The sequence below is a fragment of the Antennarius striatus genome, chromosome 15 (genome assembly GCF_040054535.1).
Source record: "Antennarius striatus isolate MH-2024 chromosome 15, ASM4005453v1, whole genome shotgun sequence".
NCBI classification, from domain to species: Eukaryota; Metazoa; Chordata; class Actinopteri; order Lophiiformes; family Antennariidae; genus Antennarius; species Antennarius striatus.
Genome location: NC_090790.1, coordinates 3,098,109 through 3,117,559, shown reverse-complemented (window position 1 = coordinate 3,117,559; position 19,451 = coordinate 3,098,109). Strand labels below are relative to the sequence as shown.

Here is a 19,451-nt window from a genome sequence, read left to right as displayed (position 1 = left end):
GATACTCTCCTAATTGGGCTCCTAGTGTAGATGGAGACATCGTCTCATAGAGAGTACCGGGGCATCTCCCTGACAACTCCACACCACAGTCCTGCCCTCCTCCATGAGAGTCGACATAGCCGAACTTCTCAGCTTTCTTAGACTTCTCTGCCTTCTGTTTGCGAGCCAAGAGATGTTGGAGGCAGTTTCCAGCTTTAAAGCCTGTCTTTCTTTGTGGTATCTTTCTGGAATACCACCCATTTTGACAGTTTATTTCCCCTTTTTTGGGGGTCTTTCATGAGAAGGAAATTTAATGACTAGATTTAAAATGAGTCCTGTTTACTACTTGTCACCTTTTTTTTTCTCTGTAATATCATTAATTGTGTTGTATTTTTGTTATGCACTTCTGCCAAAATATTCAGTCCAAACATGAAGCATTGTCTTGAGTAAACCTGTGCTTTATTTTGACCTTGCTACATTCTCACAAGTGGTGACGTACTGTTGTATTTTCACCAGCTCTGTAGTGAGTCGAGAGCCTGACTGGTGTCTTGAACTGTGGAACAACCATCCTAGTTCTTGTCCCAGCAGTCTAACTTGCCTTTTTGTGCTCTTTGGAGCTGGTGTGATGACTAAATTTACCACCCAGATGTTTGCCAAGGTGTGACCATCTTTATTTTGCTGTGTGGGCCTTGTGTGAAGTTCAGGGTTCATTTAACATGTGAATCAGTGCAAACTGGTTTTATCCAGAAGTGAGTGTCTTGAATGTGTGAATTGGATAATGGGAGCTCCTGTACGTTCTCGTGTCTGTACGCTTGTCAGTGTTTGTGGTTTTCTTTTAATGGGAGGATAGTGTGGGAGTGTTTAGAGGAAGATGCCTGTCACTTGCTGAATGCTGCTCCACTTTCCTCCTAGTTGGAATGTCGCCAAAGGCCAGCCTGTTTGCTCTTTAGTAGACCTCCAGCTAACGTATTTATCCCATTACAGCTGAAGTGAATAGGAACTGTAGAGCATTGTGTGGTTCCAGCTTTAGCTGTACTTGTTAACCAGAGAAAGTAATATGCATCAGTCTTCACTTCAGAATTAAGGACCCATAAATCAGCCTTCAGAGACAACGGGGAGTTTTCTTTCAGGCTGAAGTGGAGGATGTTTCAGGGATGTCTCCTGACACTGTTGCCTATATTTTCATTTCCCTACTTGACAGTTTGTTTGCTCAGGCATTTGCCATCGTCAAACTGACCCAATGAAACAGTTGGAGGAACATTTTTAGTTTGACTTGATGAATATTTAATTTGGACTACAATCAGGTTTGTTGATGAATGATTCATAATTCTGCAGTTAAGATGGCCAGTGATGTTTTCATTGCTTTTTTGTCTCTTCAGGTGCTATGGCTTTTGAAAGTACAGTAATATCGTTCATGTCAGACAAACTAATTACTAATTAATACTAAAACCTGTCGCCACTGCTCACCTGCATGAACGATGCGTTCAGTGATTCAGATTTTTACACAAAATCCAGTAATCTGCCATTCTGATGCTGCAGTCAGTTTCATTCCGATTAGTTAACGCAAATAATTTGTTTTCCTTGATACCAGAGAACCTTAAGTTATTAACTTATAGTGACTTAAAGAAAACAAATTTAACATCCATGTAAAACATCATTGTAACTGAGTGTTTTGGAGATATGTTTTTTATTCCTGCTGGATACACCTGTAAACAATGAACTTGTTCATCTGTGAAAAGACCCATTCTAGATTTGAGTAGGCAACTTTTGCCTTTTTGTTGCTCTGAATAAGTGTGTAAGGTTGATCTCAAGGCATCATACACATCCTATCATAATTTAACACACACAGTGAAGTTGATGAAACTGCTAAGTGCTAGAGTGAGCCGCTGTTAGCTTAACATACCTTTACTATGTGATCACTGCATATTAATAAGCAAGTAGAATGTGTTGAAATCAAGTTTCTGCTTCAACGAATAAAACGATAAAGCAACAGATTTTTTAAATATACTTTTATTAATCGCAAACTGGGAAATTTTCATGTTGCAGCAATGAGTTGCAAATGAATACTTTAAGGTTGTTTGGTTGAAATATACTATTAACTGCCTTTGCTGCAGTGTGACGCTGTTTTTAGAACCGTTTCAGCAAACATGGTGTGCATTCATTTCCACTTCCTACACAGCAGCCCTGAGGTTTTACAGTAAACCTCTGCTGCTAATTGGCTGTAATGATGAGCCTGTAAGGATCTGGTTGCTGCAGCTCTCTGTACCGGATGCACATATGCTGAGGAGGACCTGTGATAAAAGCTGTTTTGCTAAGTATAATGTAGGTTTAGACTCTGATGTCCTCCTCAATGTTCAGACTGGTGTGAATGCCTCTGGGTTCAATCTGTTCAGAGGAGGAGAACCAACTGAATTGTTTGGAATGACATTTCTAGTGTGCTTATATGCAAAATAAAGTCACTTTGATTTAGAATTTTACTTTATTATACCAGATAACTTGGACATGTTCCATCACTGTTGATTTTCATGCCTCTGCCAGAACTGATGGTATGTCTGTCCTCCTTAAGGCAGTGTCTCAAAGACCTCGACACATCTGGATTACTTTTCAGGTAATGGTGGTTCCTTCCATCATCTGAGCAGTCATAGTGTGGTGCACTACAGAAATAGTGCATCACGCTATTCATGTGAAGTACACACACTTGTTAGCTTTCATGAAAGTACCTCAAAGTCCTCATGCTAGCAGGGCTGATGGACCGTGTGTTCCAGAGTTCAGATCATTTCTACTTTTCAAAGGTTTTGGTCTATTTACTGGACGGGTTCGTATTTTGGCTGAGGATCATTCTCTGGACATGAAGTCCAAGCTCTGCTGATGTTTGTCTGCATATTCAGCCTGTGAGCAGCATCTACTGGCAGAAACGCTGAAGTGTCCCAAAGCAACAGGGTCAGCTTAGCCGAGCTAGTTCAAAGTTGGTGTGAGTGATGCGTTACTGCACACACACACACACACGGATTTTAAGATGAGCCAACTTTAAGCTCTGTTAGCATTATCAGATTAAAATGGTAGGATGTGATTCTGCTTCCACAAAGTTTCATCTCTCACCACATCATCATCTGACTAACAGGACAGGATGTGGGTTGAGATGGTATAGCCAACAAATTGTTTTATTGGGAATGGTTCCAGCTCCATTCATTATCCCTGTTTAAGTAGAGGAAGGAATAATCTTTGTGTCTCACCCACACACACACACACACACTGATCGCGCACACACAGATCGCAACACAGCAATCAAGACCCTTCTGTGGGATTCTGAGGGTTTAAGCTGCTATTAGTTGCTTATTAAATACTCTGGGTTTAAGACACGACTGCGCCCAGTGCACTCAGAGGTCAAACAAGGACCTCATTATGTCTTTGTTATAGAAATCAACAGGGGGGGGAAACAGACAAAACATCGAGTTGTGGATATACCATGAAGTACCATCCATGTCAAAATGTCTGCTGTGTTGTGTATTTGTCAAATGCTAGTATTTTAACATGTTTGTTTGAGCCGTGTTGTGCTCATGGTAAACGCGACTGGCTGGTACAGCACTGCTCTTTGAATACAGCCTTGATCATGAACGTTGCGTCCTTGAGCTGCTTGGTGTTCCACCGAAATTAAAATTAGTCCCAAATGTCTGCAAACGCTTTTGCTTCTGTCTTTGGAATATATTGATTGCAAAAAAATGAAGGGCTTCTATTTTTAAGTAGACATACTGGAATGATCCCAAACTGGAAAATTCAGTCTAATCCTGGGGTGTCAAACTCACCGTGGGCCTCATCAGCATAACTGCTGTCCTTTAAGGGCCTGATGTAACTTATAAATGTAGCTAAATGTAACTTGATGTAATGCAAAATAAGAGCAACTGCTCCTTAATGTTAAATAAGTCTGAATTTATTATTCAAGTTACAAACATTACAGTTGTACAGAAAATGTTTGCTTCTCCAACGTAAATCATTTTAATTTGTCAGGTTATAAAACCCACATGAGTCAATGAATCAAGGATCAAACTATCCAATGAATAAAGAAAAATAACATCAAACACAAGCTATGACATCAACGTTTTGTCAGTGTTAAAATGGGCTGAATTACTACATTGTGGTTTTTCACACTTTTGCACACTTTTGACCCATTTATTTTTAGACACTCTGACCTTTTATGCTTTCACGGGCTACATAAAATAATGTGGCGGCCCACATTTGGCCCCCGGGCCTTGAATTTGACAGATGTGGTCTAATGTCTGAGTCTGTCCACAACTTGTGATTATCAGAAAATTTTTGTTTTAGAATAGTCTTTGTTGAAAGTTCATATTTTGTGAGATTTTCTAGAAACGGATAAGCCATGTTTTTGACATCACCAGACCATGGGGCATCTCCACCCCCTGGCTGGAGTTTGAGTCGTGTTTCTGGGGCTTTTGTCTGAAGGTGTTTGCCAGTCATGTCACTCTCTGGTCACTCCAGACACTGGCTGGTGTTCAACAATTCTTTTCAGTGCTCAGTCAGTTTGACTGAACGTTCCAGGACAGCTGCTAAAAACTTAATGTACAGGACATTTAGTTTTCTTCGTGATAGTAAATGTTATTCCTACATTTGTTAGTGTCCCAAACTGTTTGGTGTCTCCTGATTATCAGTAGCGTTGTAGCTTTTGAAAGTCAGCCCCATGTTGACAACCGCATCATGAACAGATGGTGATGCAGTCAGCATCAGGTTCCAGTAGCATCTAAACGGTCTGGTCTGACTCCATGTCTAACTTCAGTTCACACAGTAGTTTGTAGCTTTCAACCTTCTTAATGTGCTGTTCTCCTCATGAAGTCTTTAATGTCCAAAATTTCTTCCAGTCATCAGGCCAAACCCTCAATACGTTCTGACACGTTTGAAGCAGAGCGTCTTCCAGCATCTTCCTCAGTTGTCTGGTTGAAAGTGTTGATGTGTTGCTTTTGTGTTGCAGAAGCTAACGTGAGCACGACAATCCAGGTGGACTCCACAGCCAGAGGGTCTGCTGCTGCCTGGGCCATACTTCCAGTCTGTGGGTGGAAAACACACACACACACACACACACACACACACACACACACACAAAAGATTTGAGGGATGTATAGGTGATTTGACAAATTTTCCATCTTATCTCGTTGTGCTGACATCAACACATTACACAATTAGCATCTACATATACACACGTTCATTCTAACATGTTACGGTTAAATATTAAATCAAGTCCTCTGTTTCAGTGCTGCTGGCGATGGCGGCGGCGGGTGGCTACCTGATGTGGCGAAACTGGCAGCTGAAGAACCAGAAAAGCATGAACTTTGACAATCCCGTCTACCTAAAAACCACAGAAGAAGACCTCAACATTGACATTACCCGGCATGGAGCCAACGTGGGACACACCTACCCCGCGGTGAGTAAACCACAAGCTCTTTATTTGACATTGGAGAGGCGGGGCAGGCCTCAGATGCTCATCATTAGCAGAAGAACATGACTGCTGGACGTAAACGTTTGAACGAAGGGTTTTATTCCTGCTGCTGCTGTAAAGCCTCGGGAGCAGCTGTTCTCTCTGAACAATGTCCTCCTGGCAGCGGAGGGAGTCGGTAATCCTGTACATGCTGGCTGTCCTTGGAGCATGTCTCAGATCAAATCAACAGATTACCCAAAGCGCTGCCAGACGCACAAGATGAATATTGAATCAGCCTGTCAAGATCCCTCCCCACATGTGACAAGTTCATTTCTGACCAATGACCCTCTTGTGTGCTACGTAAACCCCCATCCAACAGTTTTTACAGAACCTGCAAACACGCCAGCAATTATCTCTTTAAATGTTGATTGTAGATGCCAAAACTAGTCGAGTGGTTGCCGTATGAGGTACGACCAAATATATTCCATTTCCTGTTTCCTTTAGCATTCTAGTTATTGAATGAAGTTTTTCTGTTTGCACTAGAGATACCACTAATGATTGTTTTAGATTTCAGCGATTAGTCCACCAATCGGATCACGTGTAAATTGAATGCAAAACATCCACTTTATCGCACCAACGTGAAGCTGCCTTTTATATAACATTCTTTTTCATATCTGTTAACTGAAAATAGACCAGATAATTCATTTAACCGTTTCATATATAAATATGAAATGTCGCAATAAACAGTAAAGTATTTAGCATATACTGCAAACAGTTGAGTAAATTAAAAGGTACCCAAATAAATAAGTTTATTTTGGTTTTTTCTTTGTAATCATCATATGGGACCTTTTTAAGGACGGTACAAATCAAATAATTAATGACATCAATGTTTCTCTGTTCTCTCCCTCCCTCCATCTGCAGATATCCATAGTGAGCACAGAAGATGATTTATCATGATTGTCGTGGGTTTTTCCTTTGTTTTTAAACGGTAGCCTGTAGTGCTGCGTGGAGCCTCCTCGTTCCCATAGCGATGGTTGTCCACAGCAGCAGCAGCCGCCCTAACAGTACGACCACATGCCTTCTGAAGTGCATTATGTCATTCTGTGGAGATGACTGGAACAAATGTTTATGTGAATACTCCATTGATTTGTGCCACATTTCTTTTCAAAGAAAAGGTTTTTTGTTTTTTTAAATTATTTTTGGGCCTCAAACTCCATGATGGGTCGGTGTCTAACGCCATCTGTCCACAACGGGACGGGAACTTTCTTTCGTGGTCTTCTTTTCAAACTGAACTGGAATACCGACGAGGATGTTTTGATGTCTCTCTCTGAACACGGTGACTGCTGGACAGGAATAACATCTGAGTAACTCATCTTCCGTGAATCATGCTGGAGATGGCGTAAGTCCGAGACCCACCCTCAGGCTGGCAAGAGATGGAGGCCCATTTAAGATCATAGTTCAGGCAATATATTTAAGATGCAAGGTGTCTTTTGTTGTTAAGTTTCTTTCCAACAGTATTATTGAAGTTGTGAGTATCACCATGGTTACAGCATTTGTAAACATTGTATATATTTCCCCATCATCCCTCAGACGTGACAGTCGATCAGGACTCCTTTCAATGCACTTTGATGAAATGATTCTCGTGTAAATAAGATTGTATACATTTGACTTGAAATCAGTTTTTTTGCTATGGTCTGGCGTCGTACCAGGGTTAGGGTTAAAATGTATTTAACAAAGAAAGCCGGAAAAGGACAAAAAAAAACCCTGTAACAACTGAATTTGGTAAAACTATTTTATATGTTTGTGCTGTCGCTGTGAACCTTTTCTAGAACTGTACATCGAGGGGCAACACAACTAAAACTTGAGGCTCTGTATCTGTGAAGAAACTGGTTTGCGAATCACTTGAAAATTAAAATCCACAACATTGTTCAGAACATGGTGCCCTGCCTCGTCTGTCTTGTTTGTGTTGGATGCTGATTGATGGAAGGATTTCAAGTACAGTTGGTACCTCTGCTCACGAATGTCTCTACTTACGAAATTTTCTACTTACGAAACGCCACAACAGGAAAATATTGCCTCTAGTTACGAAAGAAATTTCGAGTTACGAAAGGTAAAAATACAGTATGGCTGCTACTCGAAGCTCCCACAGGTTCCTGAACGCAACATTCTTGTAGCTGCTCTGCCATTGCCTAGCATCTTCCTGGCATCCCATTGGCTAAGAGGGACCTCTGTGTGTAGCTAGATGGGTGTCTATGCAGCGTCCTCGTCATTCGGCCCTCTGATAGTTTTACGTAAATATATTAACTTTTATAGTATTCACTATGGATCCCAAGAAAGTGACGGAGAAAATAGGAAAAGACGAAGAGCTTTTTTTGTCCGTACAAACAAAGCAAGAGATAATAAAGCATGAAAAAGGGATGCGTTTGGTTGATATCGCCAAAGAATATGGTCGTAATGCATCTACAATCACCAAGTTGTTAAAAGGAAGTTTAAGGAGTTTAAGGCATTGCGTGGGTGGTTGGAGAAGTTCAAAAGGAGGACTGGAATTCACTGTTGTTCATGGTGAGGCAAGAGGGCATGAACCAAAGAGGGTAAAAAAAGAATGACGACAGCTCTTAAAAGGTTAATGACCATTTTTATGAAAAATGAGTACAGTGATACCTCTGTACTCGACCATAATCCGTTCTGAGGTGGTGGTTGAGCACCGATTTGTTCGACCACCGAAACCAATTTTCCCATAAGAAATAATGGAAAGTATTTTAATCCGTTCTTACCATTTAGAAAAATACCTCAAATATTATAAGAACGTGTATCTAAACAACAATGAATACGTAAATGTGCACAAGCAGTACATGATAAAGCATTATAAACCATTTTGTATAATTTACGTTTTAGAGAGCGGTTGATGGCACTAGCGTCATCATGGAAGGGGAATCCCCTTCCATGATGACGCTAGGTAACGCGCCTCCAGGGGTTTTCTCCCTTCTCTCTCTCTTCCGTGGAGGTGAATCTGGCTGGGCAGTAGCCTTCCTCTATTTAAGAAGGAACCTGTCCATTGTCAGTTGCTTCTGCTTCAAGATAGTGGAAATGGTTGACTTTGCCATTTCGTACTGCGACGCGAGGTCGGACACTCGTACACCACTTTCATATTTTGCTATAATTTCCGTACGTAATTTGCGTACGTGTTACTCCGCTGGCGGTCTGAGTCGAACTGACGCTTACCCGCTGGCCGAGGAGCGCGTTCGGGTCGACTCGGCTAGTCGAGCACCGAAAATCGGTTCGGGGTCCGATACATTTTCTACTCTAATTTTTTGGTCGAGCACCGATTTGGTCGAGTATAGAGGCGGTCGAGTACAGAGGTATCACTGTACTTGCAAAATTTTCTACTTACAAAATTAATGTGTTCTGGAAGAAATTTCTTAAGTAGAGGTACAATTGTATTGAATTAATCAAAGGTTAAAATCCTCAGACTTGGTGGCTAATATGCAGCAGTACAGAAGCAGAATGTCACCAGTGAGTGAACGGGTTAGTTTGAGCCACTGGTCTTCAACCTGAGGCTCAGGTCACTTGAAGGTGACTGGAACTTTCTTTTTTTTTTTTTTTGGCGGATTTTTTTTGTGCAAGAGTGAATTTGAGGAGGCCGTGGTTTAATTCTACTGACATAATCCCAAGTGACCTTCACCCCTCCCGGTGCATCACTGCTGCAGACCCCCCGCCCCGTTTATCAGATGAGAGACGAAATATGCTGGTTGAGATGTGAGGAAACATTGGTGGTTTAATTTGGAACGAGTCTGACGCCATCGTTAATTATCCCTGATCAACTGCAGCGAGGATTAACCTCCACCTGTTTGGGTTAAACACACTGAGATTACAAAAGAGATGCCCACGAGGGTCTAATGTGCCCGTGTGGATTTGGAGATGATTCATTATGTTCATCATAGAAACTTAAATAGAATTAATATAATTCACACTTTATTGATCCCCAGAGGGGAAATTCTGTCTTTAAGCCATGTGACCCAAACTCGGAAGTCTTTCAGTAAATACAAAGTCTAAGTGTGTAAATTATTCCACTATTTTATTTGCAAATTCAACCCGATTGATCCAAAATGGTTTTTATATTAATATATCATTGAAGGAACAAAGTACCTTCAATGACTTAATGTGAACACCAGTGACTTAAATTAATCTGAAATGACCAAACACACATTGGAATCAACAATTATTTGACTCCTCACATTTAACCCCTTACAGATCAGTGTGATTTATTCTGTTTGCTTCTCTCTTAACGGCATCATCGGACATTTGATTTCACAATCTCAGATTATGTGAGAATTGATAATCAGACTCCCCTTGAAGTCAGAACTGTGAATTTTTCCAAAACTTGATTTTCATCAACCTCATCTGTACTGTTTGTTCAGTATAAGTTTCATCAGTGGATGCTAGCATGCTAACATGCCCAGCTGAACATTTGGATCTCATGGCTAGCTGCTAGACTACTGCTAATGTTAGCATTAACTATGTTAGCGCCGATTCACCCCAGTGACTCCTGTCATTGGAGGCCTGAACATTCACGAGGACCCGCCTTCCAGACGGGTTCAAGTCCAGCGTGGGCCGAAGTCGAGCGTAAACGGGCTCACCTCATGAGTATTGCTGGGGTACCCCTTGATCAAGGCACCACACCCCAAAAATGCTTAAAGAGCATCTTCAATCAGTTCCTCCATTTTCTCCATTATTTCTATGTATTTTGTGTGTTTGTGTGATGTCTCTCCACTGTGGATTAATAAAGTTCATCAAAGTCGACGGTAGGAATAACTCGTGATGATGTAATTCAAGGCTGCTCGCAGAATTTGTTTTTCCACCTGTCTGCAGTGTGATGGAGGACAATTTAAGTTTTTAAAGATTTTGCTATATTCACGTCACGGACCGAAACATCGGATTTGTTGAAGTTCTGCCATGTTGGAGTTGAGCAGAGGACAGACACAGATCAAGAGATGGATAAGAGGATAATGGTATTTAAAGTTTAATCACCCAGATCATCTCAGCCAGCTGCTTTAGACGAGTCACTTTCTACCTCATAATTCTGTCAGCTCTGTTTCTTGACCTGGTTCATTTGTAAATTCATGTGAAATAATTTCCCATACTTCCTATAAATTCTTAGTGCCGTTCTGTTTCGTACATGGCAAGATGTTTCTCCATGCAGGTTAAGGTTTGAGCTTACAAACGTGTTCAGCTGGGACGATGCTGGCCCACCTCAGAGTCCGGAGCAGGAGTCTGTTCCCCGGCTACAAACCCGGCAGCCGGACTCAAGCTGTCAAAGAACCAGCAGACTATCTGGACTTCACCTTTGTAAAGCCATGGAGCTCCATGCAGGTCAGATTTTTATTACTGTTCATCATCTGTGTTTTTCTGCTCTTCCTATGGAAGGATGCACTTAATGTTGTTGTTTTTTTAATAAGTAAAATGCTTCTCATAGTTCTGTGTGACGTGCTGCAAGAAGTATTTTCACTAATTAGTGAAATTAGTGTAGATTAGGAATTAGTGTAGATGTAATGTCTTTAAAATGCTCAGTAGTTAAATATTTAGTTTACTATAGTGTGTGTGTGTGTGTGTGTGTGTGTGTGTGTGTGTGTGTGTGTGTGTGTGTGTGTGTGTGTGTGTGTGTGTGTGTGTGTGTGTGTGTGTGTGTGTGTGTGTGTGTGTGTGTGTGTGTGTGTGTGTGTGTGTGTGTGAGAGAGAGAGAGAGAGAAAAATTCACATTTTAGAGGAGTTGGAATTGGAAAAGGAGTTGGAAGAGCGTTTGGCATATTGGTTGATGATTTATTTAAAAAAAGAAAACATAATGGATCCAAACTATTAATTGGTTTAACTGATTTTATAAGTGTGACACAGTAAGTGCCTAGCATTGCCTGAAGGTAGCGCTGATTCAGGACACTTCAACAAGACGGGATTTGAATTGCTGTTTAAGTTTCTTCATATTTTTCTTAGTCTGGTTTGATCTTTTCTCTACATTCATGTGGAAACTTCAAGCAAAAACATAAAACAAAGTTGTTTTTTTGTGAAGGATCTGTGCAGAGACATCTACGACCTTTATGCTGAGTATGAACGTGAGGAGGAGGAGGATCGAGTCCCAGTGTCTCCGTCTCGTTTCTTGCTTTCGCCAACCAAGCACCTCAGTCTCAACATCAACGTTGGAGGAACGGTAACTAGATTCAGTACTGCTCACTGAGGTGATGTCATGCTTTAGAGTCTTCATTAACCCTCCTATGTAGTTTATGGATGTAGTGAAAGAGGACATGAAGATAGTTGGTGTGAGAGAAGAGGATGCAGAAGACAGGGTTAGATGGAGGCAACTGATTGGCTGTGGCGACCCCTGAAGGGAAAAGAAAAGAGGAAGTTTCATACTGAAAAAAATTATTTTAACTTTTTTTCCTAGATTTTCAAACTTCAAACACGGGTCACTTTAACCCGTAACATTAAACACAATGTCAGACAACTGCAGAGTCTCCACCTGAACCCCCACAGGAACCCCCTCCTCATCTTCCTCCTTGCTGACCATACACTGGTCATCTTTTCCTGAAGCAACCTGTCTGTACGTGGAGCAAAAAAATACAGAAAATATTGCAATTTCCTTTAATAGTCACATTAAAAAGTCTTGAAATATCCAAGATATTTATAAAGTCATGTGAAGGAAAGATGTTAATTTGCACAATAATATTTTTTTAAGAGGAACTCATCCTTTTCCATCAAGACAATGGTCACTGACTATCTGGGTTGTATGACCGCTGTGAAGTTGCAATATTTGCTCAAACAGCTCATGAATGTTCCAAGGATGCATGAAGGCTGTTCTGATTCAGCGAGGATGAAGATGAAGGTTTATTAAACCAGATTTGTTATTTACATCAAGGAACGTTGACTCATGTGTTCCCAGCGTCGTTACATTTGTGTTAAGCTACCCCAAACTGCTCTTCTGACTTCCTATTCTGCAGACCTACTACTTGCCCTACAGGTTGGCTGCCAGGTATCCAAAGACCAGGATTGGTCGGTTGGCTACGTACACAGACCACAGCATGAAGCTCGACCTGTGTGATGACTACATTGTCCAAAGCAATGAGTTCTTCTTTGACCGGGATCCTAAAATCTTCCACAACATCTTCAACTTCTACAGGTTAATAGATGCAGATAATATTCATGGGGTTACACATATATGTGTTTCTATTTTTATTGAGGTTTATTTCAGTCTTATCTCTAATAAATTAGAATAAAGATAAGTTGTGAACATTCCTTAAAACTGAGAATGAATGTACAGATGTTGGGAGATCACTGCAGAGTAAAAGGATTTTATCTCCACCTGTCGTTTGCTTCAGACGAAGAAACATCCTTGAGAATCAAAACATCGCCCTTTACTTGTCGTTCTTTCAATGACTTCTTGGTTCTCGGCCAGCCCACGTCTTTAAACCAGTGTTTTGTGTACCAGGTGTAACTTCTCTCTGTTGGTGTGAAACAAGATGACGGTTGTTCACCCAAAAGATATCAGAACCTTGTGCCAAATAGTTTCAGGTGGTGTTGAGTCATTTTTGGCTGGGATCAAATCCATTTATTTTCGACGTGATGTGATTCCATTCTGGTCAATGTCTCCATTGCTCCTCCAGATATTCTGCAGCGTAGACACACATTCAGATTTATTTTGTAGTCTGCTAATGGCCCGAAGCACTCAACCAGGTTTATGAGAGACTAAGAAGAACAAGGTTTGACAAGAAAAGGATGACGTCTGCATAAAATGACCTCCTGTGGTCTGAGTCACCCACTGAGATGCCTGATAAAGATGAAAAATGATTGGTAGAGGCTGCATTGTTAGCAAATATAGCTTTGGACCAATGGGGGCAGTCTTGTCATAGAGCTGTCCAATGAGAACCATGTTGAAGTATTATCATTAGCCACAACATCAGCTGTTGGGTTCTTACATACAGACCTCTTCCCCCTCCCCCAAACCTCTGCCATTCCTCGATGGGTCATAAAACAAATCCCATCATGACCTGGATGCTCACGTCTCTAGACCTGACCTCTTCTCCCCTCTCATTTAGAACTGGAGTGTTGTGCATCAAAGATGAGTTGTGTCCCCGCAACTTCCTGGAGGAGATCAACTACTGGGGCGTGAGGATCAAGAACAGCCAGCGCTGCTGCCGCATCTCCTTTGAGGAGAGGCAAGACGAGCTGAACGAGCAGCTGAAGATCCAGCGACAGCTGATGGCCGAGGTGGGATGATGGTCTGCGGTGTTTCTCTGGGGGGTTGTGGAGTTGTTTTCACCTCTGGAGGGGCTGCTGATAGATGTTCCTGATGGTGTCCTCTGATGCCTCTGCTCTCTCCTGGTTTGCTGCTGTGAGATGTTGTCAGTAATCTGCAGAATCTGTATGACCTAGATTATAAATTACTGCTGTGCTTCCGTGTTCTTTCAGAGAGCAGAGAATAAGACTGTTTTTGTCTTTGATTTAGATTTGTCAGTGAGGTCTCACTCTGATGTAGTTTGTGGTGACACTTCCTCGTTGTCTTAACATTTCAAGTCGGTAACCCAAACATATTTTTTTGATTGTTTTGCTGTTATTAAAATGAGGTTTTAGGTTATATAAAATACCATATTATTTTAAGATTTGTGAGTCTGGTGTGTTTTCAACTTAATGAGGATAATATATTCTAATGGTCTGTAAAATAACAGATGATCAGTTGTCTTTTGCGTCTCATGTTTCCATCCTGTGGTTGTGACGTACGTATGTCAGGTGGAACGGGAGGAAAACGAGGCGGTGTATCACGGCATGGCCTTCGGGCCGACTCGAAGGAAGATCTGGAACCTGATGGAGAAGCCGTTCTCATCTGTCCCTGCCAAGCTGATGGGGGTTGCTTCCTCCATGTTTGTACTGGTTTCACTGGTTGCCATGACGCTCAATACAGTTGAGGAGATGCAGTACAAGGTGTGTGCTTTACATTTTGTGTGTCAAAAAGATAAGAAAACGAATGTATTAATTTTGCTGGAGAGTAGATTACAGTAGATAGTAGAAAGTAGATTGTACATGTAAATTCATAAATTCACTTTTCCACAAGTTGTATCCAGACATTGGCAAGATTAAGTTGTTCTGTTTTGTATATATAAAATCCATTTCGCAGTCATCACTATCAGTCACCAATGATTTAAATAAGAGACAATGACACTAATAATACATATTCACTCCAAGTCTAATTATTTCTACTGTATTTAAAAAAAAAATCATCCTCAGAAATAAAAATAATTAGTAAAATAATTGTTATTGGTTCTATTTTTTGTTACCCTGCAACGAGTTTGACCAAATTAAGATTTGTCCAACTCATTTTGGCTCCTTTGGTCAGAGTGAATACCTGCATTCACTGCTGAGGAATTCTCTAAATGATCTAAATACGCCACGGCTATCATACGTACTTACAGTACGTATATTCTCAGACCTGAAACACGACCCTGGGTTTTACCTCAGTCGTCTCTGACTTCAGACATTGTCCTCTCCAGAAATCTGTTTGACATTTGAAGACAGACGAAGAAAAGCAGAACAAAAACAGTTCAAACTTCACACCGCTGTGTTCCTCCAGACGGCATCAGGCCAGCCCAGCGGCAGATTCTACGGCGAGCACGTGGAGAGCTTCTGCATCACCTTCTTCACTCTGGAGTACCTGCTGCGTCTGGCATCCACCCCCGACCTCAGGTGTTTTGGGCGCAGCGTGCTGAACACTGTCGACCTGGTTGCCATCCTGCCCCATTACCTGCAGATGATCCTGGAGAACTTTGAGGGCGAGGACTTGCGCCTGTACTCTGGAGACATTGAAAGAGTTGCTCGCGTAGGAAAGGTAAATCCTGCTGATGAGAGAGGTGAAGTTGGGAAGAGCAGATTCATCTGATTGGTTCTTCTTTTCTGAAGGTAGGTCAGGTTCTCAGGATCATGCGCCTGATGCGGATCTTCAGGATCTTAAAGCTGGCTCGCCACTCGACAGGCCTCAGAGCGTTTGGCTTCACGCTGAGGCAGTGCTACCAGCAGGTCAGCATCAGCTCTACGGCTCTACTCACCATTGTCCTTCAACACCACATCTAGTGACAATGAGATGGAATTCATGAAGCATTTAGGACTTTTGCATATAATGAATTCACGGCACACAGTTAAGAACCTTTAACACATAACGAACACAAATAGAACATAAACTTCATGTCTGCCTGCAGGTGGGGTGTTTACTGCTCTTCATCGGGATGGGCATCTTCGTGTTTTCAGCCATGGTGTACACCGTGGAACACGACGTTTACAACACCAACTTCACCTCCATACCGCACTCATGGTGGTGGGCCGCTGTGAGTTTTAAGTCTGTCTAACACGCATCCATTACTCTCTGGCAGTGTTTCATGTTTCACAGCAGGAAAATCAACAATCAGATAAACTGTTGTTTACCTCTTTTTATTTATCATAAATTGTTGTGAAAAGTCTGGTTATGATTAAAAAGACTATTTTTATGCCAAAGACAGAAGGGGAAATGATTTCACCAAAGTGACCAGGAGCTGTCGGTCGGATGTTAGTCACAGGCAGGAGTAGCTAAAAAAATATTGGAATTAAAGGAACGTTTCGTCGTAGGAGAGGAGAGAGAACTTAAATGTGGAAAAAGGAAGAAAAAGCAAAGAAAGGTGGATAGATGGAGATGTTAAATGCAGAGACAGAATAAAAAGAAAGTGATAAAAACAATGTGCGAAACATAAAGACTGTGGTTATATAAAGGAACAATGTAATAAAAAAAGATATTAAAGACAAATATGGTTCTTTTGTCCATCTTGTCCTCATATCTAACACGTTCTGGTTTTCTCCTTTAGGTGAGCATTTCCACTGTGGGCTACGGCGACATGTTCCCCGAGACCAACCTGGGTCGTATTTTCGCCTTTGCCTGCATCTCCTTTGGCGTCATCCTCAATGGCATGCCCATCTCCATCCTTTACAACAAGTTCTCCGACTACTACACGAAGCTTAAATCCCATGAATACACCGCCGTCTCCAAGGCTCGCGGGAAGGTGCAGTTTGCACGAAGGGCGGCGAAGAGATTAGCAGAGTGCTGTGAGGATGTCGTCCAGCCCAGGACATCCCAACTGGAGCGGGAAATAAACCTGTGACATTCCGTACAGGTCGTTAGACCATTATGGAGCTGTGACGGTTTCAACATGTACAAATATCTGGACCTTACTCTTTCACTTCAAAGTTTTCTAAAGGGAAGTTTGGAGTGACAACAAGTTTCCCTTGTCGTTTTCTGTTTTTGTCAAACGGTGATTATTTTCTAGTTCATTTCTGCCAAAAACACAGAAGTGATTGATTCAGTCAGGAAACAAAGCAGAAAAAGTGGTACCAGTGTCACCGGAGCCCTTTCACTTTTCCAGAAGATTCCACTTTTCGAGAATTTTGATTGCAGCACGTGAGGTCCCAGTCGACATAAATCTGAGCGTTAATAAATTAGAAATATTAACAGTAAATACACAATTCAAGAAAGAGATACAGATTAAATCAAATGCATAAACTTGTCTGTTACCAGTTAATTTAAACAAATTTTCATCTGTGTATTCCAGATTTACTCAATCCCAGCATTTGGTGGGAAAAAGGCAGGAAGTTCTGAATCAGTGATGCAGCTTTAGAGTAGACAAAAGAAAAATTGTTTTTATTGATTTGCTAAAATTATGGGCAGCAAATCATCTGTTTTGAATCTTGCATGCTAAAACTAGACTCACCATCATCACCGACCTCTCTTCCTTTTCATCTCTTCATCCCGCTGCCTCTGCCCATCTCTAAAGCTCACAGGTAATCCAGGAATCAGTGGGACTGAGATGAATCACACAATCTGGATGATGGATATTAAACGTGTTGTTCTGCCCCATTCTTCTGTAATAATAAAGCTATCTAGTCATCACAAAGATGTGCAGCTCTCAGTGTTTCCAGGCTTTACTGAATAATACCCATTCCCAAAAAGACATCACTCAATCACTGGGATTTTAATGTGACGATTTTTTTCTTTTCAGGCTACAATTTGATGATTTTTTTTATTGTTAATGATGGTTAAAATGAAGAATCTGCCGTTTGGACTTTTGGTAGGACAAAATAAATTTTATGATGCTACATTTTTACAAATGTTTGACATTCCATACTCAGTTTATGAAAGTTGCAGTGGAGCTGTATTCGCTGTCAGCTCTATAATAGTTTTATTTCTTGCTAAAATGAGGATCAAGATCACATCTCAAAAGAAAACACAAGTAGGTTTGTGTGAAATTCACATTTAATTTTTTTGTGACTAGGGCATCGGTCACACAAAAGGGCGGAGCTTTCTGTTGAAGTGTCGATTATGTCAAATAAATTCAAAATACATTTTTGCAGTTTTTTAAGGATGAATAATCTTAATCTAATAAAAATAATTCCTTTTTCTCTCTGAAAGTTCAGTTTTGAGACCTCAGTTTATGAGAAATCCATGTCTCCATCACCTTTGCTGATGTGTCGTCCAAAATGCATAACAGAGGCTGAATGAGGGGACTGTCCAAACAAATCCCAGTATAGCTGACGTCATATGATGAAGACTGTCCTCTTCTGATTGGTTAATCATTAAAATCAATAATTTGACTGACATCTGACAGCTTTGTGTAACCAGTGGTAATGGTTTTGGTTTGGAACCACGTCCATCGTCCACATTTAGGAATTGGACCTGGATGCTGAGAACCTGTCTACTTCTTGACACCATTTTCTTTCACAAACTTAATGTTCTCTTGCGAATTACACCATTTATCAGTATGCCAGGTTTAGACTTACAATGTGGCTGCTGATCAAGGTGTAAAGACACTGAATAATAACCAATAAGTGTTTAATAACTCTCAGACTGTGACGATGATTCAGCTCAGGGTCCAATGTGAGTTTGTTTTAATTTTTACCACATGTAGAAAGACTATTTGTTCAACAGAACACCGTCCACTTTAAGCGCAGAAGAAGAGGGGTTGGGATTTTCCACATTCACTGCAAGTGAAGAAATCACACCCACACAAGGTCACTGAGTCATACCAATGTAAACTCACTGTGAGAGTGTTTTATAATCGTCTTCCACTCCAGGCTGATTTTGGAGTTTGCACGTAATGTGACGGTTTGAAAGATATAAAAACAAAGTGGAAGAGAGCAGGAAGAGGTCATGGGTTAATGTTTGACAACCATCCACCAGATATTTTAGATTTTCAATTAGCTCAACATCAAACCAACGTTACAGTATTAATGGTCGTGGCTAAAGCTGAAAGCAGACACACTTTTCGCATCCCTGAATCTATTGCCTTAGTTTTCAGGTCAGTTTCAATTCAGACATTGGAACAGGAATGATCCCAAGTCAAATGTTTTAATTCAGAGAACAATTCACAAGGTGAACTGTGAACGCAGACTGTTTGGTCTCAGCAGGTCATATTCTTGACTCCTGGGGAAAGTGCTTTGGAGGGACAACGTGGCAACTGGGTGGCCTGTGGCAGCCGGGGCGGGCCGGGGGGAAGGACATGGACCCCTTTACAAGAGAGGAAGCTAATCTCTGTCCTCAGGGACTCGATCTCCTGTGACTGTGTGTTCACTACATCTTGGAGCCTCTGAACGTCTTCTTGGTTTGTGCATCTCCTGCTGTCCTGGAACTGTCTGACCTGGAAAACAAACAAACGGATCGCTCAAGGTCTGATGTAAAGAAACTCTCACTTTCCTGTTTGGCGGCGGTGGCTCAGTTGGTAGAGCGGGTGGTCCAATGATCGTAGGATTGACTGGACTATTTGTTGACTATTTGTTGTTGTATCCTTGGGCAAGACACTTTTCCCTCCTTACCTCAAACAAGGGACTCACTGGTGTTTGAATGTGTGTGATTGTTCCAGTGGTGGTCAGAGAGGCTGTTGGCGCAGATTGACTGCCACGATTCAGTCAGTCTGCCCCAGGGCAGCTGTGGCTACGCATGTAGTTTACTATCACCATGTATGAATGAGGAGTGGATGAATGACTGATCCACTGT

General features: G+C 41.4%; 3 protein-coding genes across 3 annotated transcripts in view; 2 read left to right on the top strand and 1 right to left on the bottom strand.

Moving 5' to 3' along the window:
- vldlr (very low density lipoprotein receptor) overlaps window positions 1–7,319 on the top strand; it is a 37,031-nt gene extending 29,712 nt beyond the window's left edge. Inside the window, exons 17-19 of the mRNA XM_068334795.1 lie at window positions 4,961–5,038; window positions 5,241–5,410; window positions 6,326–7,319. Coding sequence (XP_068190896.1) covers window positions 4,961–5,038; window positions 5,241–5,410; window positions 6,326–6,361 — 284 coding nt within the window. The 3' untranslated portion in view covers window positions 6,362–7,319. The remainder of the gene's footprint in view (window positions 1–4,960; window positions 5,039–5,240; window positions 5,411–6,325) is intronic.
- Window positions 7,320–10,610: 3,291 nt separating this feature from the next.
- LOC137608424 (potassium voltage-gated channel subfamily V member 2-like) lies at window positions 10,611–17,331 on the top strand. The gene is made up of 9 exons (XM_068334796.1): window positions 10,611–10,774; window positions 11,466–11,603; window positions 12,391–12,569; window positions 13,486–13,657; window positions 14,177–14,368; window positions 15,015–15,269; window positions 15,341–15,457; window positions 15,637–15,762; window positions 16,273–17,331. The coding sequence occupies exons 1-9, from the start codon at window positions 10,643–10,645 to the stop codon at window positions 16,564–16,566; spliced, it is 1,605 nt and encodes a 534-aa protein (XP_068190897.1). The 5' UTR covers window positions 10,611–10,642; the 3' UTR covers window positions 16,567–17,331.
- Window positions 17,332–17,784: 453 nt separating this feature from the next.
- LOC137608815 (cilia- and flagella-associated protein 44-like) overlaps window positions 17,785–19,451 on the bottom strand; it is a 31,150-nt gene continuing 29,483 nt past the window's right edge. Inside the window, exon 33 of the mRNA XM_068335394.1 lies at window positions 17,785–19,095. Coding sequence (XP_068191495.1) covers window positions 18,859–19,095 — 237 coding nt within the window. The 3' untranslated portion in view covers window positions 17,785–18,858. The remainder of the gene's footprint in view (window positions 19,096–19,451) is intronic.